Here is a 24,066-nt window from a genome sequence, read left to right as displayed (position 1 = left end):
TACTATCAGACCCAATAACTTTTGTCTAATTTGTCTGACTAATCTATTATTATTAAAATATGCAAGACTTGCAGTTTGTAAACCACCATGCAATTAAAACAAATGTGTTGACTTTCTAGAGTTCAAATCTGAGCAGCAGCTTGTGATTCCATGCTGCTGATAACAAAAGGTACTTTAGACTTGACTTGTCAATGTTTTACAAGAACACTCTATAAGCAGGCCATAAAAGATCCTCCTTCATTTACCAAGAACACAAGAACATTTTGTTACATTACCAACTCTTTATTGCCCTCTGTTCCAGCATCGATGCCTAATCTGGCTGTCTGGCTCATAAATAATGCAGCTGTTGGAAACTAATGTTTAGGGAGGTGATCTGACTCCTACTGAAAAACAGTGACATGTCCATCAGAAGTTAATTATGAAAACACACTATATCACACACATTTCAAACTGCTCAATGTAACAATCATGTAAATGCATTCAGAGTAAAATATTTATGTACTTCTATATCTGCCGTTTGTCTTGGGGAGTGTTTGGATCTGTCAGAGAATTCCTTTTTTAATCCACATTACATCTAAAACAATACAAATACTGGGAAGCATACTGGGGAAAAAAGACAAAACTACAGAAATAGAGATAATACATTATCTCAATTACAACAAGTGACCACACTGTAGAAATACAGACGATACTGATCCAAGCCACAGGAAATGTAATGAAGCACTCAGTGGTGAGATCATTTTCTCCTCCCATGTCCTCATGTTCATGCTGCTGTGCGGCAGAGTCCTTGAACTTGCAGCAGAAGAGAGTTATCACTTATGCAAACAAAGATTCCACTTCCACTGCAGAGCACCTCAACTCTAAACATTCTGCATGCGGGACATCTGTCAGCTACCTCTCCTGCTACTATTTTCAACTTCTGGCCATGAACATGAATCTGACCAGCCTGGATTTTTCCTGTAAAATGTCACCACTGTATTTAATAGTAGGGAGTCAGACTAATAAGTATACAACCTATCCATGTATTGTCATAGAATAATAGACTTTCTCCTATCCTCTCACATGACTAACTGTAGAGGCATGTGGGGACTGGAGGCTTGGCGAAGGCTTGGTGGTGCGTGTTTGAAGGTGGGAAGCAGCTGTTGGCTGACAGACATCAGAAGGTCAGGTCTTTCTCTCCCAGCGAGGAGAAGCACTGGTCTACAGTCTGATCAGACACCTCCTCCAGTGTTGACGGGTTCCACTTGGGATTCTGGTCCTTGTCAACCAGCACTGGAAACATGCAGAAAATCACCACAAAGATGGGAAATCAGATGATTTAGGACAAACGGTAGTGATTCTTAAATAACTTTTAAATCAATATTACTTTCTTTTTCATTGTACTTTAGTTCTGTATTAGCTTTCTGTGCAATCCATATAAATTATGCCACATGAATGAAATTCACATCCACCCTATTCAACTTTTGTTGTCCACAATACTGCAGGGACTTACCGGCTCTTACACCCTCATAAAAGTCGCAGCCCCTCTGCAAAACAACAGAAACAATCTCATGAGATGACATCCTTTAAAGGTTTTACTCCAACAGATCAAATCCTAAACAAACTAAAACAGCTGTGGTAGATTATTAAGGTAAGTGATACTGACTTACAGCTTTAAAGAATCATTTACTAATCCCTCTCTTCCTTTCCAATTATGATTACTACAAAAGTGAAAAGTATAAAAAATGAAGCTGATGGATGTTAATAATTTCCCTGCAGGCTGACACGCCAGTTAGTGAGCCTGTTGCTTTTTTTTACCATGCAGGCCTGGCTCAGCCGATACTCCATCACCAACACGTCCTGCAGGCTCAGAGATGCACCCGCCTGCAGCTGCTTATAGGTGATTTTCAGGGACGTGGGAGACATCCTGGACAGCGTCTGCAAGAGGAGACACAGGGAACCTTTCTGTGTTGGAGACTCTAACAGAAAGACGGCGATGATGCCTAATTTGCTTTTAGAATGAATTATCAAATAAAATTGTGGACAAAAACAAGCAAAGGGACGTGTAACTGAGGAGAAAGGCGGCTATGGATGTTCCATGTAAATGCAGGGCAGTGAGTCAGAGGTGTAGTGGTAACTGAGGAAGTGGGTTTATAATAAATATTTGATTCCTGAGCTGACCGTCATCGGCCCCAATTCACATTTTCATGGGTTGAAATGTTTGTTAAACTGAATGAAAGCAGCCAGGCAATATTTGTTAAACCTTAAAACAGTTCTTTAATATGAACTATATTTCAAATGTTACTAATCCAATAATAAACAGATAATGATCAGTCAATGGAGGCTCACATTAACAGCTGGCTAGTGGTACACTATTAGTAATCCTGGAGTGATCAGGAGAGGAACAATGAAGAGAGGGGTGGGGTCTAAACTTGGGCATGTGCACTGTTTCAGAAGGTTATGCGCCTTGCATCCCACGTTTGATCTCATTGGACTATGGGGGTAGAAATGACGTGAAACACTCAGAGAAGAGTCACATGCTTGAATAGTCCATTTTCTAATCATTAGGAACATTTGTGGAATGAAGCCCCTGTGGTGGGCTAAGAGCTCCACAATCTCATGGGAGGGATTGTGGCACAGCCTACAAGGAAGACTAAGACTAACCCCATTAAGTGCTTAAACTGAGGTAAATTGCTAATTACCAACATATACTGCTAAAGCAAATAATACCCTGGCTCTACTCCAGCACTGTCAGTGGGAATTATCTGATGGTGGAGTAACATGGCTGAATGGACAGTACTTTGAAATAGTTTGTGTAACCACAATATGCAGTAGGTGTAAATGCATTCAGGACAGTTGATGTACAGAAATCTAGGGACACGTGTGCAGTTTCTACCAATTGCTTGGAGAATAAATGAATGATGTCAGTGATTCGGATAAAGCCGCAGGTCAAGATCATACCTCCGCTTGTTTGTTAGCGAACTCTGAGCCATCTGCCTTCAGGTTCTGCATGATGCCCTCCATGCTGCTGGAGCTGAACAGCCTGAAGGGAAGGACAGACCAACATGCAGCTCACTCTCATTCAAACTCAAATCAGAAGAATTCTTCTTTCAGTGTCTGCTGTGATGCTGTTACAGTTTGAGGCCAAAGGACCAGGCTGGCAATATTCTCCATTTTTCTTACATCAACAAAACCCGTGAAGGAAGCAAAACCAACAATGAACTGATTCTACTACCAAGTATTTTCTGTGGCCACAGCTAAAAATAGTCCCCAACAAATACGATATTTACTGTACTCCTGTTTGAGTAACATCTACTAAATCTACAGTGCGCAGCTGTTTTGGGAGAGTACTGATCAGCTTTTAAAGATGCACATCGTCAGTAGGGATGAATGGTATCTGAGTGGACTCCAACTACAGGGCAGGGAAGTCAGGGTGATGAGAGACGGACTAACACATGGTTGGTTTTAGTCTCTCTAATGTCATCTCTGACATGATTTCAGGCTGTGTGGAGACAGCCTTTCACAGCAGACATTCTGCAATGGCAAAGCAGCACAGCAACAATGACTTTGTTACAGTGTTCCTGTACGACGCAGTCACCAGTAATGTTACTACTTACACCCGTGCATGACAAGTCAAAATGTCCTCCATGAAAAGGGACTGTTGTTTTTTTGTATTTCATTGTGTTTCTTCCCAGATATTTTCCAACAATTACAATAAAGGTCCATTCCCTGTGAACTGCAGTCTTTGTGACTCCTCAGTCCAGCCTTGGCGTGGGGAGGGTGTAACACACGGCTTCTTTTCACTTACCATCCATTAGCTTTGCTCAGAGGATGTTTGCCTACATACACACAACACAAATTCTCCTCCCAACTGTGCTTGCACCCCACCCAACCAGTGGGAGCTAATGCAGCAGCAGGTTTTTATCCTTTAAGTGACTAGCTGCTTACTAGTTTGAACCATTCAGATTCTGTTTATATTTGGGAACACAGAGATTCAAGGCATACCTGTCAATATCCGACACGTGCTTGTCCAAGACAAAAACCTTCTCAGAATCCAGTCTACTCTGTGGAGAGAGGGCACAATGGTCAACACAGTCTCTCATGGGGTCACATGAAAACAGATGTCTGAGGGCCAACTCGTTGCCTTTTTAAACTGTTTTGGATATTTTATGTTTGTGTTAAGGATTCTAACCTGGTTCTGGTAGGAATCTAGCACTCTGGAGACGTCTTCAGCAGAGGGAGACTTCAAGTCCACCAGCTCCTTCTCCAGGTCTGGGATCTATTGAAGTAGATGACTTGACATGAAAACTAACAATTTATTTCAGGAATGCTTTTAAATTTGCTTATTTGTCTGCAATTGACTGTTGATTCTACAAGTCACTAGGCTACATTCAGTCTTTTATCATTTTAAAAACACATCACAAGGAGGCAGATCTTTCCCTCCTGGTTTTCAGTAAGGAAATACATTGTTGAAGAATGGGCTACTCTGGAAGCAGGATGCTGGATCAAGCAGCCTTTGGTACAGCGCGAGGGAACTTTTTTTGAGTTTTATTCAATGAGAAGATATCACATGAATAAATTGCTGTGCAGTAGCCAGCCTGGAAGTCACAGACGTGGGAATGTTCCTACTAGAATGTCAACGTGTTCACCAGAGATAATTTGATCTTTAAGAGACGGACAACAAAAATGTATTAATCAGACTTTTCCTTGCTTTATTAAGGTGGGATCTTTTTCCAGCTTTGTTTTTAGTCAAACTCAGCTGCAGAAATTGTACAAATAAACTAAATCCACCCCACTGCGCGTCTGTGCTGAAAATCAAGGTTAGAGTCTTAAACAAACTCTGCCGCCCACTGCTCTGACCGCACACCAAAAGCAAGACAAACACAACCTGCCTCCGGATCAGCCAGTGTATACTGGCACCTTAAAGAGAGTGTGACTCAGCATCCGGCTTTCCAGAGGAGCTTGTGTTCTGCACTCCTCCCTGCAGCACCACCATCACTCTCACAGTACATGAGCTGGTAACAACATTATCCTTTATTAACTTAGAATGCTTTTATTGGCCAATCTGAATAAAACAATTGCATTTAGTCAAGTACAACTTTTTGTGAAGGCATGGTGAGTTTACCAACTAACTTTAGTCAACGTACCTTCTTAGACTCTACAAAGTGAGTGGCAACTCCAGCTCTCTGCACGTCACGTCCTTTGAGACGGAAGCCCGTCAAGGCCAGAAACAGTCCCAACTTCCCCCGGAGCCTCGGCAGAAAATGGCCACCTCCCACGTCAGGGAAAAGCCCTACCAAAATAAAACTGAAGACTAGGCATAGTTCTTGTACACTCTCAAAGCACATGCACTTCATGGAGCAACATGACCCTCTACTACTTCTCACCCTGTCAAAATGCCCATGAATAAAAACGTCATTTTTGAAGCTGACACTGATTTTACAGCTGATAAATCAACTTACTCTGGTGGTCAAACTTTTTTTAAATGTACAGATATATCACTGGCATCTGGATCTGCCACAGCTTCTCTAAAATAAAGAGTGAATTTATTATTAACCACCCCACAGATAACTAGTGACTAAGCATGTAAATGATAATTAACATTTAAATGCTCAATGTGTGGTTGATCAAGTACACTTGGGCCAGCACCACACTAGCATCGATTTACATTAACTAACTAGGAATGGAACTATTATTTTCATTATTGATTAATGTGTGAGATATTTTCAATGAATCCTTTGCGCACACACACACACACACACACACAACATCACAAACCCTTTAGCCCATCAATGTTATTTGAAAAAAAAAATAAAATAAAATAAAGAAGAGAGAGGGATTAGTAAATGATTCTTTAAAGCTGTAAACGATTTATCAAGTTATTCGAATACTTCGATTACTAAAAGCTTCGACACAAATTCTATGCATCAATGTTTCGTTAATCCATTTTACTTTGTAGCACACTGTTTCGCACAGACATTTATTACTGTCGCACATCGCGCTTACGCTGGGAAGTGAAAAACAAAAAGTGTAAAAAAGTATGAGAATATTTCAAGCTAAAAGAAATCAACAACTCTGTAAAGCACCCGGTCTAGCACCAAGTCCACGTAGCGGACCCCAAACAAGGTTAAAGCAACTTCAGCATTTAACGTAAATCATGATTGATTATTGAGTTGAAGGCTAGCCAAAGTAAGCCGCAATCCTCAGCTGTAAATGTATTTGTTGTTCTCCGCCTGGTTGGACCGTGAGTTTGGGTTGCAACGTCAGTCATGAGTTACACAGCTGATCCTGGTAGCTGGGCGGGTGCCAAGCAAAAGTAGCTACTTCTTATACGATTACTCGATGAATCGATGAAATAATCTGTAGAATACTCGATTACTAAAATCAGCGTTAGCTACAGCCCTAATTCAAAGTAAATAGGACTCATTCCCTGTGGACCACAAATGTCTATACAGAATTGAGTATTGGACTGACCAAGTGACATTGCCTCCCTGGAGCCACTCCACTAGTGTGGCTAAAAATACCAAGCATTCCATTGCGCTCCACATTGCCCCACCGTCCTGAAATATCCAGCACACCCAGAGATGATTTACGTACAGTATGATTAGGTACAACCATTAACAAAACAAACGAGTGCTGGCACACTACAAACACCAAAACATGCGGCTTATGAGCATTTATGATTATGAAAGATTTTAATCCCTTTAATCTGTACAGAATGTATTCTGTATTTTCAATAATGTTTCAATTTGATGTCAATGTTTGTGACAGGAAATGAGATTCCATTGGTCACAGTTGGTTTTCTGACAGCCTTTGAACTGGGGGTGGGGTGTGGGGGGGATTAGATGAGTTGACCTGATTCACGGCTGAAAATGTAATATCATAAATGTGGCAGATTATGGCTGTTGTTCAGAATGCTAGCAGGGCGGGGCTGAATCTGTTAATCCCACCACAGAAGGGGTTAACGTCAATGCTTGAGAGTAGGTTAGGGAATGAGTGTGTGTGAGTAACAAAGAGGAATGAGTGTGAAAGACGTGTGTGTAGTTATGAAGGTATAAAGTAAGTTGTCATTCTAACTTTAAAAGCACAGTTTAAGCCTTGAAGGAATCCTGCACTACAAGAATCTTTAGTACTAGAGTTATCCTGAGGGAGTAACTATATTATATTTAAAATGTAATGACTACAGAACACAGCATGGTATTATTCTGTACTTTTCTGTACTCATATAGCTACAAACAAAAAAACCTCCAACAATGTGTTAATCAAAACTTTCTGACGTCCCTACAGTCTGTGGCTCTCATTGGTTCCTACCGAAGATGTACATTTTTAAAAATTTAAAGATTTACATACATAACTTCATTAAAAACCAGAATGTCACTGTAGCTTTTAGCCAACATCACTCCAACAGGAGTAAACTGGGCATTTGTTAAGAACTATTTTCAGCTGCGCATTAACACACATTTGCCGCTCTACTGCGTATTTCCAGCAGCAGGACGGTATATGCGGGACAAAAGTCAGTGTGTGTGTTCAAGGTAATGGAGGAACATGTCACTCAGTGCAGCAGTGTGGCTCATTGATGTGTTTCTGTTGGAAAACAATGGAGCTCTATGGCACAGAGGAAGAGGAGCTATGAGGCTGTGATATTCATTGTTGGTCTTTTCATGATATTTGTTAACAATAAGGAAAGAAATTGAATATTGCATTCTCCTTCAAGGCTAAACTTTTGATATATATCTAACAAAAGTATTTATGCTTAAGTGGTGAGTCCTAACAATGGTGCCACACATTTGCACCCCTCCTTATAGGCTCACCCTCTTGGTTTTGGCCCCGTCTTTGAAGAGTGATTGCTAAATTCTAAAGTATTGTTGTTGGTGGTGAAGAAGGGGGGCATTAATAAATCATAAGGGAAACCCTGATCACATGAATCAGCCCCTTTCCATTTATCCAAAGGGAGATGATTTGTGAGATGCAGGAAAACATGTCAATAGCAGTAAATAACATGACATGATAATTTGGAAAACCCTGCAAACAAATCTGTTCCAGCAGTCAACATATCAAGTTAGTTTAGATTATATTTTATCCTAGTTTTAACCAACCATGTGTTATTTAGCCTCTTGATCGACTGTGTGTATTTCATTAATTTACTATTTTCCAATAAGTGCCCCCCCTTCAGGCTCATTTGCATAGGTGTTAACATTATATACACTTTAACCTCACAACATGTCTGTAACTGTCTTTCTTTGAAGGGTGGCTTTTGCAAAGGCAGCTGATTTGAACCAGATATAACCCTCTTTGTAAAGAGGGTCCTGGAAAAGCTGGTGTCTGGAAAGGGGTTTGTAAATAAATGCAGCTGTCCAAAAAAAGTTTGAGCAGTAAATGTTACTGAAGTCTTTGTCACTCCTCAGTCCAGCCTTGGCGTGGGGAGGGTGTGACACACGGCTTCTTTTCACTTGCCATCCATTAGCTTTGCTCAGAGGATGTTTGCCTACATACACACAACAGTTCAGCTGCAGTTCAGTGCTAATGCAGCCGCAAGTTGAAAACCCTCATCCGGCTTCCCACCCCAAACTAAAGGAGTACTACAGTTATTTGCACTCCTGATAATGTTCTAGTCTGAGGATACCCCACAGTGGGAACAGCTTCCATATTAAGCTCTGTTCACACTTCTGCAACATCTATTATGCAAATGTGGAGGACGTTGTTGTGATGACTTACTCAGAGTAATTAGCCTGCATGCTTCAAACATGTACAGAATACACGCTCTGCAATCAGGCCCATGACAGCCTGTTTTATCCACCTTGTTACTCATTAACAATTAAGTTGACACTGAGCAGAAAAACTACATTAGGACATAGGTCAACAAGTGAAACTGGCTTCGTAAGAGAACCAGGGAGAGAAAACATGAAGACCACTGGAAGAAAACTATGGTGCAGAAGATGAACATTCATTGCTGTAATGTAACGTGCAGATAGGAATGCTCAATTTAACATGCAAGATGAAATGTTGCACACCAACACGTCTGGCTGATCAGACCTCTGCTCAGGAAAACTGCCCATTACGTGAGTCACCAGACTCAAAGTGCCAATAAGAATGATAAGATGGGATTTTTCCCACCCTGTCAAGTGCAACAAAGCTCACAGGAGGGTGCGGTCAATCAAGCTCAATCTATACACACACCCATAAAGGCCAGAGAGGAGGTCTAGTCAGCCGAAATACATTTTTACTGTATTCTACGATGACAGCTCAATACTTTCCGGCACTTGCAACTTGTATAATTTTGGCATACTTCAGTGGGAAAAGCCACAATGTGACTGCAGTTGCAGTAAACCCACATACAGTGAGAGAGGCTCTTGAGAGCATTCCACCCCAGGATCGAGGCTAAAATAAGCATGTAAGGTCTCCAAGCAGCTGCGATCTCTGTGAAAATGCTGTTGCTCTAGTGGAAAATGGTCCATTGTGAGGTCCAAGTTTCTGACTGCAGAGCGGGCGTTTTGAGAATGGTGGTGCAGAGGCCTGGAAGCCAAGTGCCTTTATTAAAAACAATAGTGACAACGTGTGAACACAGCTGCTCCAAAGGGGATTAGCAAAGACTTCCTGCCTATTTGCCAAAGTGACTGGGGAGTTTTAAAGACAGCAAGATTTATGAGCATTAATAATGAGACTACACAGAATTAATTACTTCACCGGCTTCCTGGACGACACAAGGGTAGTGTAGGTGCGTGGATTAGTGGAAAACAAGCACTGAGCTACAAGAAGATACACCCTAACAGACACACCTACTGTACAGTATATCAATCCCCTCAGAAAGCAAATCAGCAGCCTGTGCAAATGCATTGCAATCTCATTTCCTCCTCCTCATCATTGTGGCCTCGCCTTTGAGAAAATCCCACACAGCCATCAGACCGCATCAACAGGAATCCTCAGCTTTTTATTTCTGCTACTCATTTCCTCTTCACGGACAACATAATCTTCACCCACAACAGAATAGAATAAGAAAGAATAAAAAGCATCAGATTGATTACAGAGTCCGAGTCTAGAATGCTCCGGAATAAGCTTGGGGTACGTGTGAAGCTGTAGGGGGAAAAAAAACAAACAAACAATCAACCAAGCAACAACATACTCAAAGCATTTCCGACCCAAATATGATACAATTTGGCCAGAAGGTCTGTCGAGCCTTTAAACGGATCATCAAAGATGCCCGAGGACCAACTCAATGTCCATTAACCATCTTTATGACTTGAATACACAATATGAGGAAAGACCGAGAACATGAGCTGTCCGGTCAGTTCACAGGCTCTTTCTAGCCACAAACCCGGTGATTAACGCTTTGGTATGTTGGTTTTCTGCAAATAATTCATATACAATTATAGAACTGTGATAAGCCATCTAGAGTTAAGTGACAACAAGCTAGTTTATGCAATAAGATCAACTGTAACTCGCCAATTGTTAGAGATTTGTTACTAATCTCCTCAGCGCTTCAGGAGTAGGCCATCTGTCTCCAGGAGGCAGGCAGCTAAAGAGCAAACTATAACTTAGTGCTCTGGCTATGGCCACTGACACTAAGATACGTTCTTGATGGTTTCTATATACAGTAAGCCATTTGGTTACTGATAACCAAATACACAACTTGGCTTTAATCCCAAATTTAAGAAAACATTTGTGTACATAAATTAAGTATAGTATTACTACAGTATACTATAAGACTTGTACAGTGTCCCATAGTAAGTTTGTAGTGTTCTATAGTATTTTTCACCAGCTATGGTACTGCTATAGTTTTTCCTGTAGTGCTATTTTATTAACTATAGTAGCCGTGTAATATTTCAATAGTAATACTATGTATCTAGATCTTTGTAGTATTCATATTTTATTTTAATCTTTAATTGTATTACTATAGAATATTATACACCGTTTCTGTAGTTGTTTTTGAACACACTATAGAATATTCCTATAATAATGTTATAGTAAATGAATAATGTTTCTATAGCGCATCCAAATAAACCATAGACCAAACACTATAGTAATATTATATAAACAATATAGTATAACTGAAATAGTTATAAAAATACTACAGGAAACATACATACTGTACTATAATTATATACTGTACTATAATTATAACTTCACTATAAGATCACCATAGCCAATTCAATAGTATTATTGTAAGTTTCTATAGTGCGTTCCAAAAATATAAATAGAAATGAAAATAGAATCACTATTATTATTATTATATATATTAATAATTATTATCAGTATATTTTTTGTGGTAATTCTATAGTAATTCTTAATAGTAATAACCTAGTGTTTTTAGTAGGGGCAGTCTCCCCTACACAGGTACACTGGCAGTCAGTCACAGCTGTGAGGGCTGAGAGGTCAGTCTATGTAATGATGTCATTCTAAATGGTGAGCGATATTCATGTTTCTTGTATTAATTTGAATGGACAGGATACCTTGTGTCTATTAACAACCATTTCAGAACGTTTTACACTACAGCAGACAGCAACCTTTAACACCAACATCCTTTATGTCACAGAAGCCAAAGCAACTACACAGGCAACACCAGGGACTAACGCATGAGAAGTGAAGGAGAGGTAGAGGGAGACACAATGCCTGGACGAGAGATCTGCTTTCTGTGTGGTCAGTGACCTTGACCACACAGAGCTGGCTTAGAGCTCTCGTTGGCTGCTCCTAATTGGGATAGGTTAAATGTAGAGAAATGGTTTTGCATAATGTTGTACTGTGTAAAATTGTATGCTTATTTTTATTTTTTTATTGTAAGACAATAAAGTTGATTTGTTTTAATCTGTGCAGCTGGGCTTGAAACTGTTCTATGGTATCTTATTCGTTTTTATTTGAACAGATTATGTGATCTAATGAGGGCATACAATTACCACTGCTAGCAATATTATTTTTTTGTGATGATTACTCCAACACTGCCTTCAGTTTTCTGGTACATTTACCTCAACACCTCTGCTTATAATCAAAAACTAACTTGGTCACAAGCATGCCTGTACACTCTTGTTTCCCACACCAGTCATTTTTCCTTTGCAGACAGACCACGTGTATATGAACTGTATCTAACTAGGTCTGCAACTGAAATCCCCGTTCCTACATAATTAATGATCTAGATACCCACTCACACTGGTGTCGGCCAACCAGTGCCCCACCCCACCCCTCCCTCGGGGAAGACAGGAACCAGGGCAGCTGGACAGTCTTACCAATGGCAGTCTCTGGCATGGCAAACAGAGTCTTCTCAGTGGCCACTCGAAACCGTCCGTGAACTGACAAACCTACACCCTGCGGGTAGAGAAGAGCAAAGGTTACCAAAATAATTGATTATAGAGAACATGACTGCAGTTGATTTGAGAATACACAGAGGGGAGAAACAAGGCATGGAAAAAACATAAATAATCGTCACTGAAGTTTGAGAGCAAAAATACGGACTGAAAAAACACAAAGTAAACCAGACCGACCCTGCATAAGAGTGTGTGCGTGTGTGTGATTTAAGTGTGTTGCTCCCAGCCAGAGCGAGGTGAAGGCTAATGAGCAGCGTCGGCCAGAGGACGGTAAAGTTCATCAGCCTCCAGCACAGTTAGGACTATGTGTCTCGGATTATCAGGTTACCATGGAAACAACATCCCCCATGCATACGTCCTTGACTTATACGCATAAAACACAGTAGATACACACAGAGGTGCATTGTACTGCCCGACAGGTGAATGAGCAAGTAGTTCAGCTATGATGAAATGCATCATTTAAACTTTAGACATCTTTTTAGGGGTGGAAATGCCTCCCTAATGACAGTTTCTGACACTTGTAGAGATCATAGATTACTCTAACTCCAGGACAACAAGCTAACCTCACAAGATTGTGTCACACATAAGAATGGTAAACACTATTTCTTAATGACAATCACCCAAAACGAATAATTCATTCATTTATTCATGCAACTGCCTTTTATCCAGCAGGAGACACGCAGACAGAGGTCTCTTTTTCATGTTCTATTTGCCTGCTGATGAGACAGTAGCAAAAATCAGGATGAATCATTCAATCAATGTGGGTGTCATCAAAATAAAAACACAATAGAACAAGTCACAAAGCAAGAGGCTCACAAGATGGATACTGTAATCAGCTAAATTGTGTTTCTGGAGGGATGTGCTTCAACAGTACAAAGAAATCCCATCACTTCATTGACCTTTACTATTCTGGAAGATGTCTTATTAATTAAGTAATGATTCACCCACAGGGGGAATTACTTAATAAGAAATGTTGTGATACCTAGGAGCAGGGTCATTTATTGGTCAGCTCAGAGAAAAATGCTATATGTCACTGACTGGTAGCGATTTATGACTGTGGAAGGTCGTCAGGTGAATCCCCTGAGGGTTCATCCACATGAACTGCATGATACTAGTGATTCATTTCTTTTAATGAATTCACATAATTGATTTGTGTTGCGTAAATCTCGTACCAGCTGAATATCATTTACACCAACAAACATTTCTCTATTCTAGTTAGTTTCAATTTTGTGCAGCCAGCGACACATCTGTTTGGTGTCTGGTTGAGTCTGTCAGGCTTTATACTGAGATGACGTCACGTACATTTAGCTTTTCTGGGTTTTGGAAAAACTATACAAATATTGAATCTTCATGATTAAAAATGGTTCTTTAAACGGGTCGTGTGATGTTTTGGAGAATACCTGTAGTCTTACTGGCTTTCTTGCCAAGAGTTAGATAAGAGGATCAATCCCACTCTAATGTCTCTTTGTTGTATGTGAATCTACTGACAACAGCTCATTAGCTTAGCATTAAGACTACAAATGGGGAAACAGCTTGCCTGGCTGCGTCCAAAAGAGAAGTTATTTTAAATAAAAAAAATCTTTAATTTTATAACAGTGTCACCTACAACCTGCAATCAGCTTTCGGTTCACTGCTTCCCTGAGCTAACTACCGTTAGCTCAACTAACTTATTGAACTACGTCGTGGGAGCACTTCCAAAACTCAAAAAATATATAAAATAATAAATGAAATGGCAGGTTAGTGCCACACCCTTAAATTATTTAACCAGGTTAACTGTGGGTAGCAACTGCCACTCTCCAGCATGAACTGGAAACACTTGTGGACAGTGGAGGCGTCTTATCTTACCGTGCTCAACAGTAAAGGCTGGAAAGCAACTGAAAGCTAGAAGCCACAGCACCTGGTGGTCTTATCACCCATTCGCTGGTATTTATTAACAACCTATAAACCTGTAGAAATAAAGGGTATCACATTCACCTGGGGCAGTAAAAAAATCCTTATTGCCCCTTATGAGCCAAGATGACTTTATTAGTGCAGCAGCAACATCAGTAGGGCAGATGAAAGTAGCACACAGGAAACTGGCAACAGAACAATAGAAAGATAAACAATTGTGTGATGAATGCAGAAATGTCAGTATTTTCGGTATGTAGTAATAGGGCTGCACGCAAAGATTAATTTCATTTTTGTTTCATCAGGCAATTGTTAGTTTCTTAGTCTATGAAAATAGTAAATTATGCCCATCAGAATCTCAGAGCCCAAGATGAAACAGCTTGTTTTGTTGTTTTGTTGAGTCCAAAACCCAAAAAAAACATTCAATAAATAATGAGCAAATCCTCACATTTGAGAAGCTGAAAGCAGCAAATTGATTAGTTACAGACTTCAAACCCACTGTCACAACGGCTTATTGAAATGTAGACTACTATAAATAACGAGCTGAAGCTGCAGATCAATAAAACCATCAATTATCTGAAATATAGTACACCTTACAGATATACAAGGGATGCCACCTACTGAGTGCTAAATCACTGCCAAACAACAAGAAGTGATTACAGTGGACAACTTGTCTTCAGCTGGCTCTTAGCAAACAGCAAGAACAGAGTCAGAGGGTTTACCTTATGGCTGGGTGACAAACGACACACACAGAGGATTAAAAATATCTGATCACTGGAGACTAAACAGACCCATGCCAAGGGTAGCTGCTCTTTGGAAGAGCCAGATCACAATATAAACAATAAAAGAAGCAGACGGTGACTTCTGTCAGCATAGGACATGAATAATAAGATGACTGTGTTTTGGAAACATGTCAGCACTGGCTCGGGGCACAGACTGACAGGGTTCATTTTGTCAGGTTGGCTTTGTAGAATAGAAATAGGAAATCAAACGGAGATTCACTTTCAACCCCACAATACAGTATATGATAAAAAAATAATGTTTTAAATGTGTATTTCATTAGTTTTATGCCAAACTAAGTGTATGTTTAATTTCAATTTCATACTGCATTTTTTCAAACCACTTTTTGTTTCATGGCGTAGTTCAATAATACTGGCCATTTTAGTTTTCCTAACGTTTAGGCTAATGTTTGGGAACACATCCTCAGTTCCTCTTGTCTTCATCTATTAATGGACACTGAGTCATGTAAAATGGAGTGCACTTGAAAGATAGGATAAATGAACCTTGTACATCAATGCAGCCATTTCCTCCAAAGTGTAGAAATAACACAACCTGAAAACACCTGTGGGAAAGCAGAACGGCAGCAATGAGAGACGGAAACAGCAAAAGACAGAAAGGGACAAAGAAAGGGGGAAGCATAAACAAACTTCTCGAAATAATCATCAGATGCACCCAGAGGAATGGAGGGGCCGTTTAATCTCACATTACCCTGAGTTTCACCATAAAAGTACTGGAACATTGTGACGTGCTGGTGTGGTACCACCAAGCACCATATAAGAACAAGTCTCCAGATCCTGCTGTAAACAATCGAAATGTGTAAAAGTGTGCAGACGAGCATGTTTATATCTAAAGCTTACAAACAGAATGGGCTGCAAAATTTACAACCTGGCTAGGCCAGTTTACACTGACTGAGAATATGGAGGGCTTCACATAGTCCTCATTATAGGCTGCAGCGAATGATGATTTTAGTATTCGAAGCTTCTATAGATTCTTACGATTCGACGAACGATTCATCGATGCGTCATTTAAGAAGTAGAGCTTGGCGGCGACACCCCCCTATCGGGAACAGGATCAGCTGTGCACGTTTAGAGGTGATAGATATTTATTAGTCGTTTCGGAAATTCATAGTGTGTCATACAGCAAACATCAGACCAACAACCAGACAGCTGCTTTACAAACACAAACATCACCCGAGTGCTACAAGTTATAGTAAAGGCTCGTGCAGACTACGCGACTTTCAGCGTGCTGTCAAGAAAACACACGTGAAATGTGAAACGGGAAATGAGCGATCCTGCACACGAAACAGCTGTTTGTTATCATAAAGACGGAAATTATAAAGACAAAGAATCTGGTTGAAAGGATGGATCAGCAGACGCAGGTAGCAGGGATTGTCTGAGCTACAGAGAGAGCTGCAGGGGAGTTAAAAGGTGCAGCTCCCCGACACCCAGTTAACGAATGACTGTGAGGTTACAGCTCACGGCCCAAAAAGGAGAACAAACAATTTTCAGCTGAGGACTGTGGCTTACTTTGGCTTCAACTCAACAATCAATCAGGATTTCAGTTAAATGCTAAAGTTGCTATTACCTTGTCTGTGGTCCGCTGGCAGAACACCGGCTGCTTTCTGATCAGATGCTGTCGTGCTGTTGCCAAGGCGACATAAGTTTCGTTTTACGGTGGACGGTCGGTAACATCACAGAGTTGTTGTTTTCTTTAGTTTGAAATAATCCCATACTTTGGACACTTTTTTGTCCCTCGCACTTTTCTCTCTCTTCTTCCACTTTGCAAACAGCGCCATCATAATCACGTTGTGTTCACAGCGAAAGCAGGATGTGCGCCAGTAATAAATGTCCCTGCGAAACACTGTGCTATAAAGTTAGATGGATTAAAGGAAGCATCGATGCAAAGAATTTTCTTTATCGATTTTATCAAATAATCGTTTCAGCCCTACCTCATTATGATATTTGGTTTACTGGATATAAACAGGTGAGGTGAAATCCACTGAGGTGACATGGGGAAGCTGCAATACTTTTACCACCTCTGCTCTCCAAGCAAAGTCAAATCTAGGTACCCTTCCCTAATAATATTGTAACACTTTTGATTTTGCAGTTCATTAGTGGCACAGCGTATCAGAGCGGAAAAGCATGTGTAGATAATGAGGAAGCCTTCCACTTTGTGTGAAGAGACACAAGTGACATAAACGTTCTAAATGCTGAAAGAGAAAGATGTGTCTGTTTGAAAATGCTGAAAAATAGTTACTTTCCACTTTTAAAACAAGCACAAACAGGTTTTGAAACCTTAATGCAGGGACCCCGAGGTCTGTTTTTGCCTCTCGGTCTTGTTCACCCTTCGTCTTCTCATTAGATGATGTGGACATTAGCAAACGAGAGCTCTGTGTCCTCCAGGCGAAAGAGACTGCAGTGACACAGCTCTAGACAAATAGCCATCAACTGGTCAGCAGGCGCTACGCCACCCCTGCTACAAACTGATTTAAGAACAGTGTGCTCTGAACGTGACTGTAAATGTTTGAAACCTCATGAGTGAAACCCAAACACGCTGAAAAGAAAAAGAGCGACACGGTGTCTGCTTACACACAAAACACAGCAGACACGGATTAGTAACACTTCAGCATTCACAGACCTTAATTCTAGGGATTTTAAACTTGGAGAGCAGTAAATGATGGGCTTGAGATGAGATTGGACTGATGTAAGAGAGAGGCAAACAGATAGACAGTGTGTGTGTGTGTTCTTTGACCTGCTAATGACATGCCTTTACTCCCTGGTGGTTTGTTATCACTAGCGCAAGAATACTCACTCGTCGTGGGAGTTATGCCCTGAGCTCAGAGCAGATCTGGGAACAGGGACTCTGGTAGCTCTTGGACCTTTCCATATATAGAACTAGCCTGTTTTCAGCCACTACAAACATTAAACAGCAGAGGACGGTTTGCGTCAACATTAGTGTCATCTCTGTACTGACATGACAGATAGGAGAGTTGTACTTTGAACACTTTTCCCCCCAGAGCTATTAGCCTATAGGAAAAGAGTAGAAAAAGTACCATTCCATATGGTACAATATACATCAGACATCAGCAAGCGCTCAGCTGTCCCTTGCATCCATTACTGCACTATCACCCTACATTGCTTCTTCAGTAATGCTCTGACAAATAAATTATAGCTTCCGTCTCAGAAAGGAAAATGGTTAAGTGGGAGTTTTACTGTCATCATGGCTGTCTAAACATAAGAAAAACAAGCAAACAAGATGTCTTTTGGTTCACAGCTTCTAGGACTCTTCCCCCTGTGGATTACATTACCTAAAACACTAACAAACAAAGGCGGAACTGTTTTGTGTTTCCTTTCATTTTTCTGTACTGGCAGTAAATAGCAGCAGATATATAGATATAGAAGTATAGAAATAGCAGCAAGTAGAATTAACTGGTCAATTCTTATGAAATTTGACACATTCATACAGGTCAGCCCAAGAAACTTTGACATCAACACAACAGTCCCTCTGCTGCCATCAAATGCAGGAAGACAAAATTAGCAACTAGCAGGTCAGCATGGTGGAGCATATGGAACATATTTTTTTCAGGAGCTAAAAGGAGAGTCTGTGATCACTTGATTTATTTCATCAACAGGACTCCAAATGATTGCTAATGCTCCGTGTCTGCTGCATGTGTACATAAGCAATTGTTTGCTAATATAAGGTGATGTCAATGTGGATTAACGCAGCTTTAAGGCTTCAGTTGTTGAAGTTGCCATGCCTTTGTTCTGGACTGTTTTTTGGAAAAAGCATTGTTTGTAAAAATGCAGGTAATGACTAAACAGATGAGTATAATCTATCTTTGTAACGTATTGTACCTGGATGCCAACTGGATGTAGTTATTAGGATAATTAATCATGTTTGTATAATCAAAGTATTCATACTGGGCATCACTATCTCTGAAACACAGTGAGCAAGTCGGAAACAATGGCATTAATGTGGATACTGATCTGAATTTGGAAAATCATCAAAACTTAAGAGCATTCATATCTCAACTAGACTCTCAGAAACTGAATCCCTCTTTCTATTTGACTGTGTTGATGTTTTGTTTTTATTGCTGTGTTTCTATATTTTGTCTTTCACTGTAAAGCTCATTGAATTTACGTGTAATGAAATGTGGTATATAAATAAAATTGCAATTGCCATGTACAACACTAATTAGCATAATAAGCTCCTTCCATAGGTGTAGGTAAGTCAGTGTGCCTCTTTGAATTGGTCCAACTCAGTGTTCGCAGCTTACAGCCTTCATTGAGAGAAAGCAGTGCACCACTACAGCACCAGACGTCAGTTTCTCACAACAGACAAAACCAAGATGAAATTGACCGCGTCTGTGCAGAGCCATGGTCTCCAAAAACATTCACCATTTTATCCTTCGAGTTTCATCATCAGGTCCATGGCCTCACTGATAAGGGCTCTACAAAAAACCTGAACCTCCTCAGTGTGTTGTGTTCTTCTTTGTCATCTATGTCAACAGAGACAAAACTATATAAGAGCCAACTGCTATCATTTCATTTCTTCAGCCCATCTCATGGCAAATTATTTCTGATTGCCTCTACTTGAAAGAGTCGGTGTGCAACAAAACCATGCATTAAATAACTCTTTTAGTTTTCCAATCCAATCTTACCAGCCCTATATGTGCATGCAATCACACATTCACGGAGAAGGACGCTATGTCTGAACACAGTGAGTTTGGAGGTGAAAGCTTTCATCTGAGTTACAGTGTCAGTGTCAAAGACTTGACAAAAAAACAAACAAACTAAGTCACCTGATCAAGATATTGATTTGTACCACATAAAGCTATAAAAAAAATCCTCAGAGATTTCAGGAGTAGCAGAGTGTATAGTGCACCCTAATGGCCAGTATTTGTGTAACTGTGAGGTTCAATGTTGTGCAAAACAGCTTGTTAGGTCTTCACATGTCTGTGCCACAGGGACACTCATGCACAGCGACATGAGAAGTAATGACCCAGAAGATACTGGTGGCTGTGAGCGACCTCGCTGATGCCTCAGGAGTAAAATCAGTGTCAAGGTCATGATGGAAAATGAGACGGAAAAAAAGGACAGACTCATGCACATGCCAGACATCCTCTCTGACCAGGTGAGTTGAAAAGTATTAAATAAAATTATAGACCTTTGCAATAAGTCCTTCCTGGTAAATGAGCATTTGTGGTGTCTGAATCATGTCTCATTGTGCTTATTGTGGGGCAAACTGGTCCAAATTCAAATTCCACCCATATCTGACACCTGGAGGGGAAGAACCAGGGGCAGCAACAAAGCTTTGTCACTTTATATTTCATCCAATCAGAGGCCACCTTGCCACAGGCATCAGGTGACAGCAGCAGGTAGTTCTCTACTGACACCTACAGGCTAATTTTAATATCACACCTCATAGAGCAAGGTCCAATCCCCCACACCAGGATCCAAAAGGGGTCTTTTCATGCATATATTTAGAAATAAACATTGTAAGATTCACTCAACCTTATAATACAAACTGAAATAAATAAAAAGGAAATGTACTCACCCCTCCCATTGTTATTCCATCAATAAGGGCGATATATGGTTTCCTGCATGCTCCTTGAAAGATAAAATAAAATAAATCAAGACTTTAAATATACAAACTGATAAAGTAGAGGCTTGACTGTTTGGAAAGATTTAAGGGAGACTATAAGTGAATGTGGTGTAACTGTAACTCTTACCAATAGCATTGTTGAGAATGTATTCCTCACGGAAAAAGTCCTCCGCAAGAGAGTCTCCAACTTTCCCCGCTTCTGTGACCGCTGAGAGGAAAAAACAAATCGTAACAAAACAGTAATGAAGCAACATGTTTTAACTACAGTCACACTGTTGCACATAAAAGTAAAAGCTCCCCAGACCCTAGCCCCAGTATGTGCCACTCCCGCCTTAGCATTCATTCAGATCCCGTCCACTGAAGGATAAAAAAATAATAAAATAAAGACTGTTTTGCTTTTTGCAAGTGTTTCCTAACCGGTTAGCTGGTGGGCTGCCATCTTTGTTGTTTTTTAAAATCACACAAAGGTAAGTGATTTTAAATGACATGCTGGATTTTTCAAACATCGTCCGTGGTTATCTCTGTGACCCAGATAAGAGGTCCTAACTTGGGCTATCCAGACACCAGCGATTGAACCTACCGCTTACCTCTGATGTCTCCACCAGCACAAAAGGCTTTCCCACCTGCTCCTTTGATGATCATTATGTCAGTCTCATTGTCATTTTCCCATTTCTAGAATCACGGAAAACAAAAAAGCAGCAGATGTATGGAAAATCATCATCAAAAACAAATCGTATGTTAATTTCACGCGTGACTAACATGAAACAACACTTTCCAAAACACCTTAAAACAACTTAATATTGAGACCTTAAACAAAACACCATCAGTCACTTCGCACAAATTGTGTTCTATTTTAGAGTTGTCCTTGTTTGAAGTAAGGGCTCTGTAAAGATGTGGCCTTCAGTTTCCTGGTAAACTAAACAAGCAAATGGCACACAATACAAAACAGCTGTCTCCTTCAAATTCAAGCACAAGAGGTACATTTTTATGTGATGAGACTGTGTAGAGGTTTGGAGTAAAATAGTGTGTGAAAAGGTTTTTGTACAAGTATATCTGTAAGTGTTAACAAGTCTTGAGTAGGTTTATGTGCAAATGTATCCAACTCTAAATAGCATCAAAAGCATGACAATGTCACAGTAAGTGAAATACTGGGAGCCATTTACGATCACTAACACACTGCAGTAATAAATGACACGTCAAACACTCTGAAGCTGAAGTTTGCATTAACCAAGCTTTCTACATACCTTGAGCTGAGGGTAGATCTGCCGGATCATGGTCAGGTTGAGGGCATTCAGGACTTTGGGTCTGTTTATGGTGATCACACCTGCGTTGCCCACTTTCTCCAGAAGAACCTCTGCTTCCACCTTACTCGACATCTGAGCCAAAAGAGAGACAACGGGACGTTTCTGTGAAGGTCGGCTCAGAGGTTGGCACTGTCGCTGGGTTCGATTCCTGTCTGTGGGAGGGTCTTTCTGTGTGGAGTTTACATGTTCTCTCTGTGTTTGTGTGACTGTCCTCCAGATCAGGTTTGTTTAGGTTAATGTCTCTATTCAGGAACTGACTTAAGAGCTGGCATACACACCACCGAGGGAGATTCAGTGCTGCACTGGCCGCCCACTGCTCCTACTTAGAACATTAGAATGGTAAATGCAGAGAGCAAATTTTGCACATGTTGCACTGCGCATACTTGTGTATGTGACAATAAAAGTAAAACCATACAATTGCATTCCTATAATCTCTATTCCTTACTGGAAAACCTACAGTAGCTAGAATACAATAATACACGGCACAGACCCAGAATAATGCACATGTATATATCTGCAACATTGTTCTTCTATTCCATATTTATATATTTCCACATTTATTTATGTTGACTGTATGTTTGTCTACGTGTAGCACCTTATCACCACAGCAAATTCCTCGTATGTGTAAAACACTACTTGGCAATAAAGCTGCTTCTGATTCTGATTCTGAATACAACATGTAGTAAATGAGAGGGGTTTACTCACCATGTGGCCCTGGATTCGCTGCAGTCTGCAGAGAGACCTCAGTCTGAAGGAAAGACATTAAGTATAAAGTTAGTATTTAAAAACATTTGATTTCATAGACCTAATTTCAGATCAACACTAACACAGTTGGAGTGCCCGTTTACAGCATTATTACACACATATATGAATACATATTTTGGGCTGTGTGTATACAGTATATACAGCAGCACATTCTGTGTGTTTACACACAGCAACTAGCATCGCAGGGACTTACTTCATCTTACTTACTGAATCCAGTTTGCTGACATAAATTAACAAGCTACATGATGTCAGTAACTCAGGACAGCAAACCCCAAACTATACTCTATAGGTTCGCTAAAAACACAATCACTTGCCACATACCTGTAAGCAGACTTTAAAACGGTTAAGGACATTCTTATTTTTGACATATGTCGTCCAGGCACAGCTCTCTAACTTCCTGAAAGAGGCACCGAGCTGCCCCTGATTGGTCGGCGTGGCGACGTAACAGTGGGCGTACGCACCACCGAGGGAGATTCAGTCCTCGCCGTGTTTCTGCCACACTGCCACCTACTGCGCAGAGGAGGCACTCTCACTCAATTCATTTAAATTCAAAGTAGCTTTATTGACATGAACGTATAACAACAATATTGCCAAAGCATCATATATACATATATACAGTCTATGTACACACTACATAAGAATAATCAACCCCATACATTTCATTAAACAAGTAATTGAGGTGTAAAGTAATTAAAGCGTATGTGTGTTTGTGTTCAAAAAATATTAAAAATTAAATTAAAATAAATAAATAAAAGAGTAATTGTGTGTGTGTGTGTGTGTTAAAAAATAAGATTAAAAATAAATAAATAAATAAAAAAGTAAGCGTGTGTGTGTGTTAAAAAATAAAAATATATTAAAAGTTTAAATAAAATAAATAAATGAAACAATAATGTGTGTTATTATAATAATATATTAAACATTAAAATAAAAAAAATAGATAATACCGTAAAATTTGTGTGTGTGTATATTAATAAACAAAAATTGTAAAAAAAAAAAAAAGTTAATTGAATAATAAATAAATAAAAAGAAATCAGTATAAAATGTAAAAACAAAACAATTACTAAAATATAAAACAATCAAAATAATAATCATTTGAAAATTTGTACTATTCTGTATCAGTCTGAGTTTCCACTGGTTGTCCTCACTTCACGGCATGAGGAGAAATATTTTGCAGCAATTATTTCACATTTGGGCATTTCTCCCAGTAAACAGGGGAGTTTCTGTGTGTCTGATATGAATTTGAATTCGGGGTATATTTGGGGAATGTTTGCAAAGTGTTTTTGTCTTAGTGTTTTATATTTGGGGCATGAGGTTAGAAAGTGCAGCTCTGTCTCTACCTATCCTCTGTCACACTGAGAGCAGAATCTCTCCTCTTGTGGTAGCCAGCTCTGTCTGTGGCGACCCTTTTCTATGGCCAGGCTGTGTTCACTCAGTCTGTATGTTGTCAACATTTT

At 40.0% G+C, this 24,066-nt stretch overlaps 1 protein-coding gene across 1 annotated transcript; it reads right to left on the bottom strand.

Annotated features, from left to right (window-relative positions):
• Window positions 1-266: 266 nt before the first annotated feature.
• Window positions 267-23,052, bottom strand: hibch (3-hydroxyisobutyryl-CoA hydrolase). The gene is made up of 14 exons (XM_046053638.1): window positions 22,934-23,052; window positions 22,553-22,595; window positions 21,788-21,919; window positions 21,131-21,215; window positions 20,671-20,751; window positions 20,496-20,548; window positions 12,195-12,273; window positions 5,127-5,272; window positions 4,172-4,258; window positions 3,985-4,043; window positions 2,941-3,022; window positions 1,798-1,917; window positions 1,493-1,526; window positions 267-1,272 (listed from the first exon to the last, which is right to left on the bottom strand). Exons 1-14 carry the CDS (start codon window positions 22,978-22,980, stop codon window positions 1,157-1,159), a joined length of 1,164 nt encoding a protein of 387 aa, XP_045909594.1. The 5' UTR covers window positions 22,981-23,052; the 3' UTR covers window positions 267-1,156.
• Between the last annotated feature and the right edge of the window lie 1,014 nt (window positions 23,053-24,066).

Source organism: Micropterus dolomieu, linkage group LG07 (assembly GCF_021292245.1).
Source record: "Micropterus dolomieu isolate WLL.071019.BEF.003 ecotype Adirondacks linkage group LG07, ASM2129224v1, whole genome shotgun sequence".
NCBI lineage: Eukaryota > Metazoa > Chordata > Actinopteri > Centrarchiformes > Centrarchidae > Micropterus > Micropterus dolomieu.
Note: the sequence above shows the minus strand (reverse complement) of the source record. Positions and strands in the feature narration are given on the sequence as shown.